General features: G+C 38.0%; 1 protein-coding gene across 1 annotated transcript in view; it reads left to right on the forward strand.

The window, feature by feature from the left end:
• The window catches only part of LOC135207766 (histone-lysine N-methyltransferase, H3 lysine-79 specific-like), a 5285-nt gene extending 554 nt beyond the window's left edge, over positions 1–4731 (forward strand). The window contains exon 2 of the mRNA XM_064239591.1: positions 4033–4731. Coding sequence (XP_064095661.1) covers positions 4033–4731 — 699 coding nt within the window. The remainder of the gene's footprint in view (positions 1–4032) is intronic.
• Positions 4732–13328: the final 8597 nt, after the last annotated feature.

Raw genomic sequence — 13328 nt, forward strand, 5'->3', positions numbered from 1 at the left:
GTCACCATTTCAACGTATCTGTAAGGGAAAACGTTCTTGCGTCTTACAAAAATGGTAGTATTTAGGGTGATCTGTAACTGTGATTTATACAGTTTGATTTTGTATGGGTGCTGTTCTCCTTGTCAGTGACTTTAGATGCTATGGCACCAGACTAATGTACTGTCCTTTCTTCTAATCGTTCATAGAAAGTTTGCTCTGAAGTCAGTGCTAAAAAAAAGCTGTCTTTGCCTCGCAGCCCTTACACGTTTGACTGATAATTTCTTTCTTATTCAAGCTATGAATTCAAATGTGTGCGAGCCGGAGTTAGTTGACGATAGCAGTCCTTCTTATTAACATTAGAATACTCATTTATTATCGCTTTTGATCTTCTCTCATGACACAATACTAAGTCTACCCAGATTTCTGAAATCTGGCTTCTTCGTATTGCTGGGCATTTTTTATTTTCCACACAAATATCAGATTCTTGTTTCATCCTCTGGAATACAGACAGACGTTCAATTGAAATGCAGAATTTTCTTTTTGAGATCAAACATTTGGAAACTAATGCATAATTTTCGTTGATTTTGATGCAAAAACATTTGGTAACTCTCTCTCTCTCTCTCTCTCCTCTCTCTCTCGTCTTCATCTCGCGTTCTCCGCCCTCTCGCTCCCTGCTCTCGTTCTCTCTCTCTCTCGCTCCTCTCTCTCTCTCTCAACTTCAGAATACTAATTTCAGTTGAAGATTGAATGCAGAATGTCTTTGTTGAGCAAACATGGGTAAGCTCTCTCTCCGTCTCAAGTTCTCGTCTTCCCTTCCTCTCTCTCTCTCTTGCTCCGGCCTCCAAAAGGATCTCACTCCTATTCTCCTCCCGGCCGTCCCTCTCTCTCTCTTCTCCTCCCTCTCTCTCTCTCTCTCTCTCTCTCTCTCTCATAATTACTCCTGTTTCCGCAATTAATTATCGGGAAAGATAATGCACATTCACCAAAATTGGTTGTGCTTTAAAGGAGAATGTAAAAAAAAAAAAATTCTGGATATATTTTTTCGAAATTGTCATTTTTAGAGGAAACTCGTCTACAGTATTTGATATATATTTTCCATTTGGAAGTTCGCTGTTACCTGAGGTCTGAAGGAAAAGAAGGGAAAAATGGAAAGGTTAAAAGTGACGGGAAGTTGAGAGTGGGCAAATGAGATGGACCTCAAGTGAAAAGATAGCAGTAGGCGTTCTTCTTCCCAGCTTCTTTTTTCGTGTCCTTTCCACCCTCACCCATCCCCCTACCACCTCCCTCTTGATTTTATTTATTGTTCCTGTTCAGAGACTTAGTAGTTGGGTACTGACGTTCTGGAAATGTGGAAATGATGTCGGTAGATTTGTAAATATTCGCGAACCTTTTTCTCTACACCAATCTCTTATTTTTTTTCAGGTGTTTAGTTTCCCTAATCATTATCATCTTCGTTCACCTTTGAAAAGTCAAGCAGGTTTTGGGATTTTGTTGACCTAAACAAGACTTCTGTACGAATGAATTCCTTGGAAAAGACAACCTTGCGTGCAAATAAGCCTTATCTCCCTCTTTACATGAGAATTAGTATCTCCCTCTTTACAGGAGAATTAGAATCTCCCTCTTTACAGGAGAATTAGAATCTCCCTCTTTACAGGAGAATTATCTCCCTCCCTTTAACAGTTTGAGAATTAGTATCTACCTCTACAGGAAGAAGGATCTCCCATTCATTTACAGAGAATTGATTTCTCCCTCTTTACAGGAGAATTAGTATCTCCCTCTTTACAGGAGAATTGGTATCTCCCTCTTTACAGAAGAATGATCTCCCTCTACAGGAGAATTATATCCCTCTACAGGAGAATTATCTCCTTCTTTACAGGAGAATTAGTATCTCCCTCTTTACAAGAGAATTATCTCCCTCTTTACGGGAGAATTATCTCCCCCTTTACAGGAGAATGATCTCCCCCTTTACAGGAGAATTGTCTCCCTCTTTACTGGAAAATTATCTCCCTCTTTGCAGGAGAATGATCTCCCTCTTTACAGGAGAATTAGTATCTCTCTCTTTACAGGAGAGTTATCTCCCTCTTTACAGGAGAATGATCTCCCCCTTCACCGGAGAATGATCTCCCTCTTTACAGGAGAATTAGTATCTCCCTCTTTACAGAAAATTACCTCCCTCTTTACAGGAGAATGATCTCACTTTTTACAGGAGAATGATCTCCCTCTTTACAAGAGAATTTTCTCCCTTTTTACAGGAGAATTATCTCCCTCTTTACAGGAGAATTAGTATCTCCCTCTTTACAGGAGAATTATCTCCCTCTTTACAGGTGAATAATCTCCCTTTTTACAGGAGAATGATCTCCCTCTTTACTGGAGAATTATCTCCCTTTTTAAGGAGAATTATCTCCCTCTTTAAGGAGAATTATCTCCCTTTACAGGAGAATGATCTCCATCTTTAAAGAGAAATATCTCCCTCTTTACAGGAGAATTATCTCCCTCTTTACAGGAGAATTATATTCCTCTTTACGGGAGAATTAGTATCTCCCTCTTTACAGAAGACGTTGCGGTTCTTCCAAGCTGGTACCCGTCATTATCACTGGGACCGTTTTCCACTTACAGTATTTTTGTAGGAATTACCATTAAGTGTCATTAAATGCTAAGACCGCTGCAACGAGAGAGGGAGGGGGGGGGGGGGGGCCGGGCCTTCATCACTAATGCTGGGGGCATTTGATCTGACCACCGGCAGCCGCTGCTGCTTTACCTTTCCCGTTCTTTTTCGCGTCCCTCCGAAATCGAGGAATTTCAATTAGGCCCATGGAACGTTCGTCTATGCCCTTTCCTTCCCTTTAGGTCCGGCGTGCCCGGGGGCATATGGCATACCGTCGGTCTGACGGGTCGGTAAACATCTGGATCGGGGAAATCTTTCAATGGATTTCATAAAATTTTGGGGTTTGGATTAGAGCTCACGGGAGATTCCCGTATTCCATGTGCAGCTCTTGATTGAGGTCTTTCACGTCCCACAATGGTTTGTGGGTCTGTCCGTCAAACATCTGCTGCTTCTCGCGAGGGATGTGAAGTTTTTATGGTTTCGTGATAGAAATGTCAGGAAAAAAACCTGGTAATTGGAGGGCACTTCCGATGTTTTAGGCGAGGGATTTGTAGACCTATTTAAACACAAATTATATTCTATTTTATGTATGTAAATTTTGCAGCTGTTGTTATCGTCTCTCCGTTGACTTTGTTTTCGGTTGTATGGAAAATAAAAACTTGGAGAACAATATAAATGGTTGGATGTGACTCATGGAGATATGGGTAGATCGCAACTTAATGTTTATTGTAATTTTCATACTCTTGTGTCAGAAGGGAAAATTATGATGCTTAAATTTTTCGCTTCCAATCGAGAATAGTCTTTTCCTGTACAAACATAAATATGTGGAATATAAATTGACTCAGATTATTCAAAACGTCATTTCTGAGATAATTTTAAATGTCGTTAAATTTTATTTTCTATGTTAAAACGTAGTAAGATTAATCTTTTTTGCGTTGGAAATTTTTCAGAGATATTTGTTGTTTATATATTTTATATATTTTCTTATACTTCTGCTTGATATTTTCTATTTTCTCATTAAAATTCCAGACCTACTGTCTGCCGTGTTCCTGTTAATTTATAATTCCGTATTCTTTTTGTATTATCAGTTTTATTGTGGTTAACGTCTTCGTAGCTTTCAAGGCAAAAATTGTTTTTGGAATTTTAGATTTACATAACAGCCGTTACCTCGGTCAGCTAAGCTGAAAGGTTAAAGTATTTCTCCCTGTCTGTTTCCCAGAGGGAATATTTGCACAGTTTTATTAAATGTTGAGAGTTGGGCCATAGATTGACTGACTGATTGATTTCTGTAAAGAGACACTGCTACGATTGTCATATTCAGTTTCAATTTTTATATTTTGACGAAATGATATTCCTTCAGTCCATACGTGCTTTATAAATAATTTAACAGTTTACATAGAGAACTGCTAAAAACACATAAAATAGACTATAGTTTACTTATTTCGTAGACACCCAGCTTCCTCAACAAACTTGAAACTGTTTTGTACACATCAACTACAAGAACCAGGAGAGAAAAGTATTGTTTCCAAGAACCAGGAGAGAAAAGCATCATCTCCAAGAACCAGGAGAGAAAAGCATCATCTCCAAGAACCAGGAGAGAAAAGCATTGTCTCAAGAACCAGGAGAGAAAAGCATCATCTCCAAGAACCATTAGAGAAAAGCATTGTCTCAAGAACCCGGAGAGAAAAGCATCGGCTCAAGAACCAGGAGAGAAAAGCATCGTCTCCAAGAACCAGGAGAGAAAAGCATCGTCTCCAAGAACCAGGAGAGAAAAGCATCATCTCCAAGAACCATTAGAGAAAAGCATTGTCTCAAGAACCCGGAGAGAAAAGCATCGGCTCAAGAACCAGGAGAGAAAAGCATCGTCTCCAAGAACCAGGAGAGAAAAGCATCGTCTCCAAGAACCAGGAGAGAAAAGTATCGTCTCAAGAACCAAGAGAGAAAAGCATCGTCTCCAAGAACCAGGAGAGAAAGCAATCATCTCAGATTACCAAGAGAGCAAAAACATCCGTCTCCAAGAACCAGGAGAGAAAGTAATAGCCCTCCTTATAAGGTATAAGGAGCGAAAACGGTTGTTCAGGTCTCCAATGGCGGGACACTCCACAAGCAAGTGCCATACTGTCAAGGGAACTAAGCAGTCATCATAAAATGGTAGAGGTTTACAGGTCATCAAAGAGCTCTGTTAGTAAATCATAATAAAACTGATAATACAAAAGAATACGGAATTATAAATTAACAAGAACACTGCAGACAGGTCTCGAATGTTCATGAGAAAATAGAGAATATCAAGCAGAAGTACATAAAAAAAATATGATGTACATAGTATATGAAAATGTTCTTACACAAAAACGATTAGTTTACTACGTTTTGACACAGCAAATATTCAGATGACAAAGGGCAATTGTCTGCCCCCAGCCCATATATATTATTATTGTACAACCATGAAACAGATGGATTGGTGATTTTTAGAATAATTTTATTACTGCCAACCAACATAATCCATAAGATTTTTTTAAGTATGTCAAGCTCAAAAAATTATTCTGCTGAGTTTCAAAGAGTTCATGATTCTCAAATTGCCTTGGATCTGAAAGGAATTTAGAGATGCTCTGTCTTCAACTTAAGCAACTGCCCTTATGAATTTTACAAGATACTAACACACATGCCAGATATTGCTAAGGCATTATGTTCGAAAGTAATAAATAAGGTATGGGAGACTGGTACACTGAATATGAGGGTGTCAGTTAAGAAGTCCAATAAAGATGCCTTTGAATCCACTTGCTTCTAAGGCCAATTACTCTTAACCAGTTGCCTGTAAGCTGATGTAAAAGATGGTCAACCCAGGTTAGCTAGGTGATTGAAATCAGAAGGCCTGACTTCTGCATCCCAGTTTGGTTTTTTTTAAAGAACTGAGCTACTCTATAACCACTTCTCAGATACTTCAGTCAAATTCAGCGAGGTGTGCTCTGTGACCTTGAGAATGCCTGTAGTACAATTTAGCGATGTGACATAATCCAACAACTATACAAAATTGGCATTCACGTTAACTGTATTAGAACCACATTCTTTTTTATCAGTGAGATTCGTGAAAGTAAGAATGGGAAACACTCTCTCAAGGTATCTTATTCAGAAGTAGGGAATTCCACAATAATTTCCTGTATTTAAAGAGCTCTTTCTTTGTTGATGACTTGGCCATCTATTGCATTAATTATGATATTACATTAGCTTATAAAGACTTTCAAAAAACTGTGCCAACAGTATAGGTTGATGAGAATAGTTTAAAATTTTTAACACTAAAGATTGCTGCCATGTGACATACCAGATGTGTATGAACTGAAGTAGTACTCAGTTTAACTTTGAAAGGAACAATGTTACCTTTTGAAAGGGTGTGATATTTGACTAAACTCACGTGGTCTAGTCACGTTGATGGCTTGAGATTGAAGGTTGAAAAAAATGTTTAAATATACGAAACATTGTATCTGGTCTTAATTGGGATCAGATAAGAAGTCATTATTCAGATTGTATGTGCCACTGCGTAGGTCCCAACTTGAGTATGACATTCAAATATATTTTTTTGATATGAGCCTTAGAATATCCTACAGAGCATTTAGAACCTCACATTTATAAGTACACTAATGAAGTACCATTAGATTTGCGAAGGGAGCAGTTAGGTTTTCAGATTTTAGTAGAATTATATATATGCCCCGATTAACCCACCTTGTGATGTTTTAAAGAAGTTGATGCAGCTTAGATTTAGTGGGCCAAGAACATCTAAGCATTTTAATCAAAATTAGCAAATTAATGACATCTTTCTTGAGAAGCAAAAATATTCAGAAAGTTACACGTCCTTGTATCCCAGCTTGAATCGTAATGGAAATTTCCGAATGCCCAAAATCCTTCTCATAGAAGAACACTCCTGTACTAGATGTCAGATCCAAAGTCCTCAGACGTGAAGCTGCATATAAATGATTCATAGGCAGAAAATGGTGTTGGATGCACTGTAACCCTATTAGAATAAATCGTATGTAGCTAGGTTTTCTGCCTACATGAATCTTAGTAAATGACGTGTGCTGAAAAGCCTGATTGACAGATGCCTAATAAGAAATGTTCACGCTAGTTACCCCATGTGGACATTTGCTTATGCTCCTCTATAATAGAGCTCATCAAAGGAGAAGGTCTGGACCAAAACACCATCCCCCACCGACTTTGTGCCAAGGACGATATCTTTCTATCTTTAAATGTGATTGTTAACTTTATCTTCAGTATTCCCATGGTCTTTGGAAAGGCAAAAGCATAGTATGCGGAATTTAACAAGGGCGATTCAGTCACTAAGAACTTTCAAGCTAGTGTTCCTGAGTTTCTCTGTAAACTGGAAAGTATGCATGATTAATATCTGGGTGCGTAAGTCTGGCCTGTGTGAAGATTAGAAACAATAAAGTATGCTTGTGAATCCAAATATTAACAATTAGAGGGTAAGACAGTAAATACTAAGTGTAAACATTAGCAAACAGCCATATTGCTTGGAATTATTGTTAGCACTTGGTCTTTCAGGGATGTTAAAATCAGGATAGAATTTCAGACGAGTGCTGAATTTTATTAGAAGTCTAAAGGTTTAATAATCAAGCTATAGATTATTGTAACCATGTTCATTACATGGTTACATTAACCTTGTGAAATATTTTCTACGAAGTGTAGCGGAAACGTCCCCCCACAACCGTGTGCCACCAGAAGCACATTGGCGTCCATTTAATGTATTTTTTATATTATTGATATTAATGATAAAATTGTCCCAGGCTTGTATGAAGTTTTTTGCTTTATTTGCATGCAAGCCATTTATAAAAGTAAATATATAAATTTGATCCCATATCAGACAAGATCACTTTTATTTTTGTCCCCTTTCCATTGTCTTTTTTAAATGAGCCCTGTAACCGTTACCTACGGTAAACAACTTCAGGAGCCCCAGCGGTCAGCTAAAAGCTCTCCCAGCAAATATTTCGAATACCTGGTGTCAACAAACGTTAAAATTATTCAGCATTTCAACTCTTCTAGACACTTTCTAAACAATTACTTTTTCTTATACTTTTTACCTTTGTATCCGTGTATAAATTAATCTTATCCTTTTCTTATGAACTTAAACATGAAAATTTAACAGCTGCTTATTCACTTATTTTATCTTCAGTTGTAGCTTATTTACTCGTCTACTTATTCTAATAAGCTGAGTGATGCAATAGCTCTCCGTATATTTACGTACTAAACACCGTAGGTAAAGGCCTCAGTGTGATAGTCGTCGATTTTAAAACAATCATTTGATTCTGCTGAAGCAAGTTCACCATGATCAGTACTCGATGGAACCATTCAGTAAAAATGGTATTTTATGCAGTACTTGACTTTGTATTTTACCTGTCTGACAATCGACTTTTATTTACTGTAATAAATGTGTGAATGTATATTCTGCATATGAAAATCGACCCATTTAAGGCTTTTATGGTTGTCTGAATAACTGGTTACCAGTCGTTTGATTTTAGTTATTGTTACTGTTGATGTTGTCAAGTCTGACTAGCAAAAGCATTTAGATATGAAAAGATCATTTTGAGCTGTGATGAATCTGTCGTTTGATCAGACTAGTAGGAGAAAGGAAAGGGCAAAAGATCTGTCTTTCCATTTTTCCAGAGAACTCTTCCGATCATGTTCTGATCGAGGTTTTACTGGGTAAGGATAAGTTTCTGTGTTGCAAGTTTCACCTCTATAATGAGGTATTTTCGTATCTCCGTTTTCTCTTTTCGCTCATAAAAAACGATTCTAAACAAACTTCCTTTTGCAAGTAGATACTCTTTCATGATTGTTCCAGTTAATGTTGTTCATTCTGTATAGTGATAGTAATAATATATTGATGGTTGCTCGATCATATAGAGCTGAAGGACTGCTGAGTCTGGCCTGTACTTGGAAGGGTAACCACCAAGAAAAGCCAGACGCCATCAGTTCAAAAGCCTTGCCACGTAAGGGTAACACTTTTTAGCGCCATTACCTCCAAAAGGAAAAAGACTTATGGCGAAAAAAATTATTATTTTCTTTAAATAATGAACTATGAAAGGGGGCTCACAAATAACATATCCTAATTCTGGACAAATGTACAGTTTTTAAACAGAAATATAACTGATTTAGGGAAATATCAGGAAAACGAATAGCCAGTAAAGGGATTTTAAAATTAGTTTTCTTTTATTCCTTTCCAGACAAGGATTTTCAGCGTTCTAAAGCTTTAAATGACATGAGGCAGAAACTATTCAATTTCCTCGTTGCATAAATAGATTTGACTAAATTATTTTACAATGTTGACCTTTATTGTTGTGACACCAAATAATTGAATATTGCGGCAGTCGGTCAGTTCTTTGATGCCATCCAAGAGCACACTGCACCAAATACTTTTATTTCTATTGCAAAATGTGGGTTTATTTTCAAGAAATCACCTTTGTACCATTTAACATTGGTAGGCATTTCTCTATTTTATAACACAGGAATTGGGACTAGTCTTGAACGCTACCATCGACTTCCCCTTGTTATTGCCTTCATACAACACCAGCTACGATACCTAAAGAGTTTTCCCCCTTAGGGAGGTAGTGCCGTCAGTGCTCCACGCAGTGCAATGTAGGCATTACTTAGGCTCTTTGCAGCGTGCTTTCGGCCCCTAGCTGCAACGCCTTTCATTCTTGTTATTGTATTATTCATATATTCTTTCTTCCATCTTGCTACCACCTTCTAACAATTGTTTCAAAGTGCAGCACACTGCGAGGTTTTCCTCCTGCTACACCTTTTAAACCTTTCTACTCTTAACTTCCCTTTCAGGGGTATTATAGTAGAAATCAGGCCTTTGGCCTGATTTCTACTATAATACTTACTCCAACGAGTTTCCAGTAGGTTGGTCTAACTGTAAGTCTTTCTTCATGAATTTCTGGGGCAGATTTTTCCCTTGGCAATAGAAACCTAAGACTCAAGTCTAGATTATTCCCATCTTCGATAGATAACTGGAATTATTTTCTGCCTTAACTGCTTGACATTTTGGCTTCTGTGCGGTCTGTTGTCTCTTGTACTTAAGTCGGAAATCTTGCCCCATACCCTTGAAAGAATGGAACTTCATGGTAATAAGTTAAACTATCCAACTCTCACACTTCTATCATGTGGAAGGGTTCTTCATACCTATCTTGCTGAATTTTTAGTCATCTTATCTGTGGGACAGGTATCTTTCCTTGCTATTCATGATCTCAGTGAGGAAATGAACAAAGTCAGGCTATAAGGATCATACACTCAAACCTTTATGGCTCTACTCCTCAGTGTAAACACGTTTACATTTTTATGTATTTGGTCTGTGTAGGATTTGGCTGACTTCACAATATCTAGAACTTTCCTCAAATGTATGGTGCTCCCCAGGGGTCTGTTCTTTCACATGAGCTTTTCATCTTTTTTTGTTTTTGTTTTTTCAAAGGTTTTCTCAGCGGTAGCTCGTCTCCCATTAATACATTAGCCACACTTTCGCACTCTATATATTTTAACTCAATTGAAAGTTGCTCGTCACTACTAGCAGCACTGTAAGGAATATCTGAAGGGAGATCCCAGTGCCTATTTAGTGTCAGTGCCTCATAGGCATCCATTTCAGCGTACTCCTCCTTCCGCATTTTCGATTTTGCTTGGGAAAAAAGATAATTCACCCACTCATATGTTTTCCTTCTTCCCTGTTACTGGGACTTTAAATTGTCCCTTCTCCCCTCCACCTCTCTCTCTCTCTCTCTCTCTCTCTCTCTCTCTCTCTCTCTCTCTCTCTCTCTCTCTCCCCCATTTTGGAGCATTGCTGTCATATTAAGAGCGACCCTTCCTTAAGTTAATGACCCTGCCTTTTCTCTGTCTCTCTTCCTTTCATTGTAAGCTCTGAGGTAGACCACCACTTCTTTTATTTATCTGTGAAAATCGGCAGTCTTTGCATCGTTCCATTTCGAAATATTTCGTTGAAAGGATTTTGTCGATATTGTATGATATTAATTATATTTATTAGAGATTGATAGCTTCCTTATCTGGTCTTACTATCACATTTTGGGGCGTTTCTTCCTGTGTCTCTATTTATGCTGGATGGAATTATAATTCCTTTCAACCAATGGCTCCACATTAACCTTATATATATATATAATACACACACACACACACACATATATATCTATATATATATATATATATATATGATATATACCATCTTTCCTATCTGATAGGGGTTATTTCAGATACTGTTCTGTATAAGAGGAGATAGTCCATTTGCCTGTCTCGAGGCCCTGTAACAACCGTGAAACCATCACTTTCCACATTTATTCAGTGAAACTGCAATTCACGAGTTGCTGGAATTTTTCTCCTCGATACCAGTTTTCTAATTCCTGCGGTCTTTCATCACAGTGCCTAATGCTTGCTTCTGCGTTAAATTCTCTTTTCTTGGTTCCATTCATTTTCATTTTTCCTCCTGTGATTTTGAATTCAATTGAATATAGAATTTAGGCCAACGGCCAATCACTGGGACCTATGAGGTCATTCGGCGCTGAAATATAAATTGACAGTAAAAGGTTTGGAAGGTGTAACAGGAGGAAGACCTCGCAGTTGCACTGGGAAACAATTGTTATGAAAGGGTGGAAAGTGAGATAGAAGAAAGAGAATATGAAAGGAACTACAGTAAGAGGAACGAAAAGGGTTGCAACTGGAGACCTAATCTGCAAAGAACCTTAAGTAATGCCTACATTGCACCGCATGAGGTGCACTGACAGCACTACCCCCTACAGGGACCTGTTATTTTGGGACAATTTGGGGTTTGCAAAGGCCTAAAGACGCTCATTACATATTGTTAACTCATGCTGGTTTATTCAAGGTCTAAGATGGCAACCTTATTTCTATAGCACGATTAAGTCTCACTGTATGTGCTTTGTGGATTATCAATGTTGGTGGACGCCTCAGCATTCATATACAAATTTAAACCAAAAGCGCCCACCAGAGTTGTAAATGTCAGTGTATTTAGTATTATGTTAACCCACAAAATGTGAAGTGATTATCTGGTTTTCTCAGAGTATGTGATCGGTTTAAAAGACAGATGCTTTGTCTCTTGTATTTTAGTTGATTACCAATGCCAAGAATTTAGGCTAAATTGACATTACAGGCATGTTGTACATGGAGCATTTTTTATGATATACAAAGCGTTTATTTTTAATCTTTAAACATATGTTCATTGACATAATTGTCAGAGCTAAATGGTTGGTGTAAAGTTAATTCCTCGTAAAGGAATACGATATTATAGGCAGGTATAGCACTAGAGCCTGATAAGTTTTGTATGTTTATGAATGACTATTTTTGCAGTTATCGGAACAAGTCCAATTTACTGAATAGAAGTGTTTGAATAAATTTCTACTGTCTTTTGCAGTAATGCTCTTCTGTGGTAGATTTATATCTCAGCTTAATAAACGGAGCTGAATCCCTTAAATGTCTGATTCCCGGTGTGAAAACAGATTCGTCATTTTCTAATTATTTCTTACAGTAGTTTCCTGTCTTCTGTCTTCCTTGCATTGGATTTCATTTGACTTACCATACCAATGACTTTTGTTCATTATTAGTAACATTTTTTATTTAACAGGTGGATTTGTCTCTTGATGATGAATTATTATTTACGATTGGAGAAACTTCCTGGCAAATTATAGGATGTGTTTGCCAACTGCAGAATAGGATTTACATTTTCCTGTCTTGTTTCATATCATGGCTTAATTTCAGTCCATTTGTGCCTTTCGTCTTCCGAGTTTTGTCAGACTAACTGAATACTTTTGTTTATTTTTCTACATTGCTTCTTTGCAGTGGCACAAGTCAGTAAATCCCCGTAGGGGGTAGTGCCGTCAGTACACCTCACGCAGTGCACTGTAGGCATTACTTAAGGTTCTTTGCAGCGTCCCTTCGGCCCCTATCTGCAACCCCTTTCATTCCTTTTACTGGACATCCATTCATATTCTCTTTCTTCCATCTTGCTATCCACCCTCTCCTAACAATTGTTTCATTGTGCAACTGCTTTGAGGTTTTCCTCCTGTTACCACACTCAAATCGTCCTATTCTCAGTTTCCGCTTCAGCGCTGAATGACCTCATAGGTCCCAGTGCTGGACCTTTGGCCTAAATTCCATATTCCATTCCACAAGTCGGTAAATGACTAAATTGCATCTTTGTGTAACATTGTTTAACATAAATATATCCGCACTTTGGAAAAGTTTCCATGAAAATTGGATGCGTAAGCATTAACAAAGAAATGCTCTCGAGAACTTTTAGTTTTCTGTAAAAGAAAAACTATTGTGACGGCTTGTCTGTCCGTCCGCACTTTTTCTGTCCACCCTCAGTTCTTAAAATACCAAATTGCAGCCCTCTAGCCTCAGTCGTTTTTATTTTATTTAAGGTTAAAGTTAGCCATAATCGTGCGTCTGGTAACGCTATGGGACTGACCATCACCGGGCCGTGGCTGAAAGCTTCATGGACCACGGCGCATACAAAATAAATATCATGGAGCAAGGAGTAACTCTCTCTCTCTCTCTCTCTCTCTCTCCCCTTTTATTTACATGAATTCGTCCATGCGTCATTACATGGCTGAACATAATACCTATCGCCACATGATTCCGCCACACTTCTAATACCTTATTATCGTCTTCATCGAAGCCGTCTTTCGAAAATGTAAAGCCTTCTTTTTCTTGTGAAAAT

The sequence above is a fragment of the Macrobrachium nipponense genome, chromosome 34, assembly GCF_015104395.2.
Source record: "Macrobrachium nipponense isolate FS-2020 chromosome 34, ASM1510439v2, whole genome shotgun sequence".
NCBI lineage: Eukaryota > Metazoa > Arthropoda > Malacostraca > Decapoda > Palaemonidae > Macrobrachium > Macrobrachium nipponense.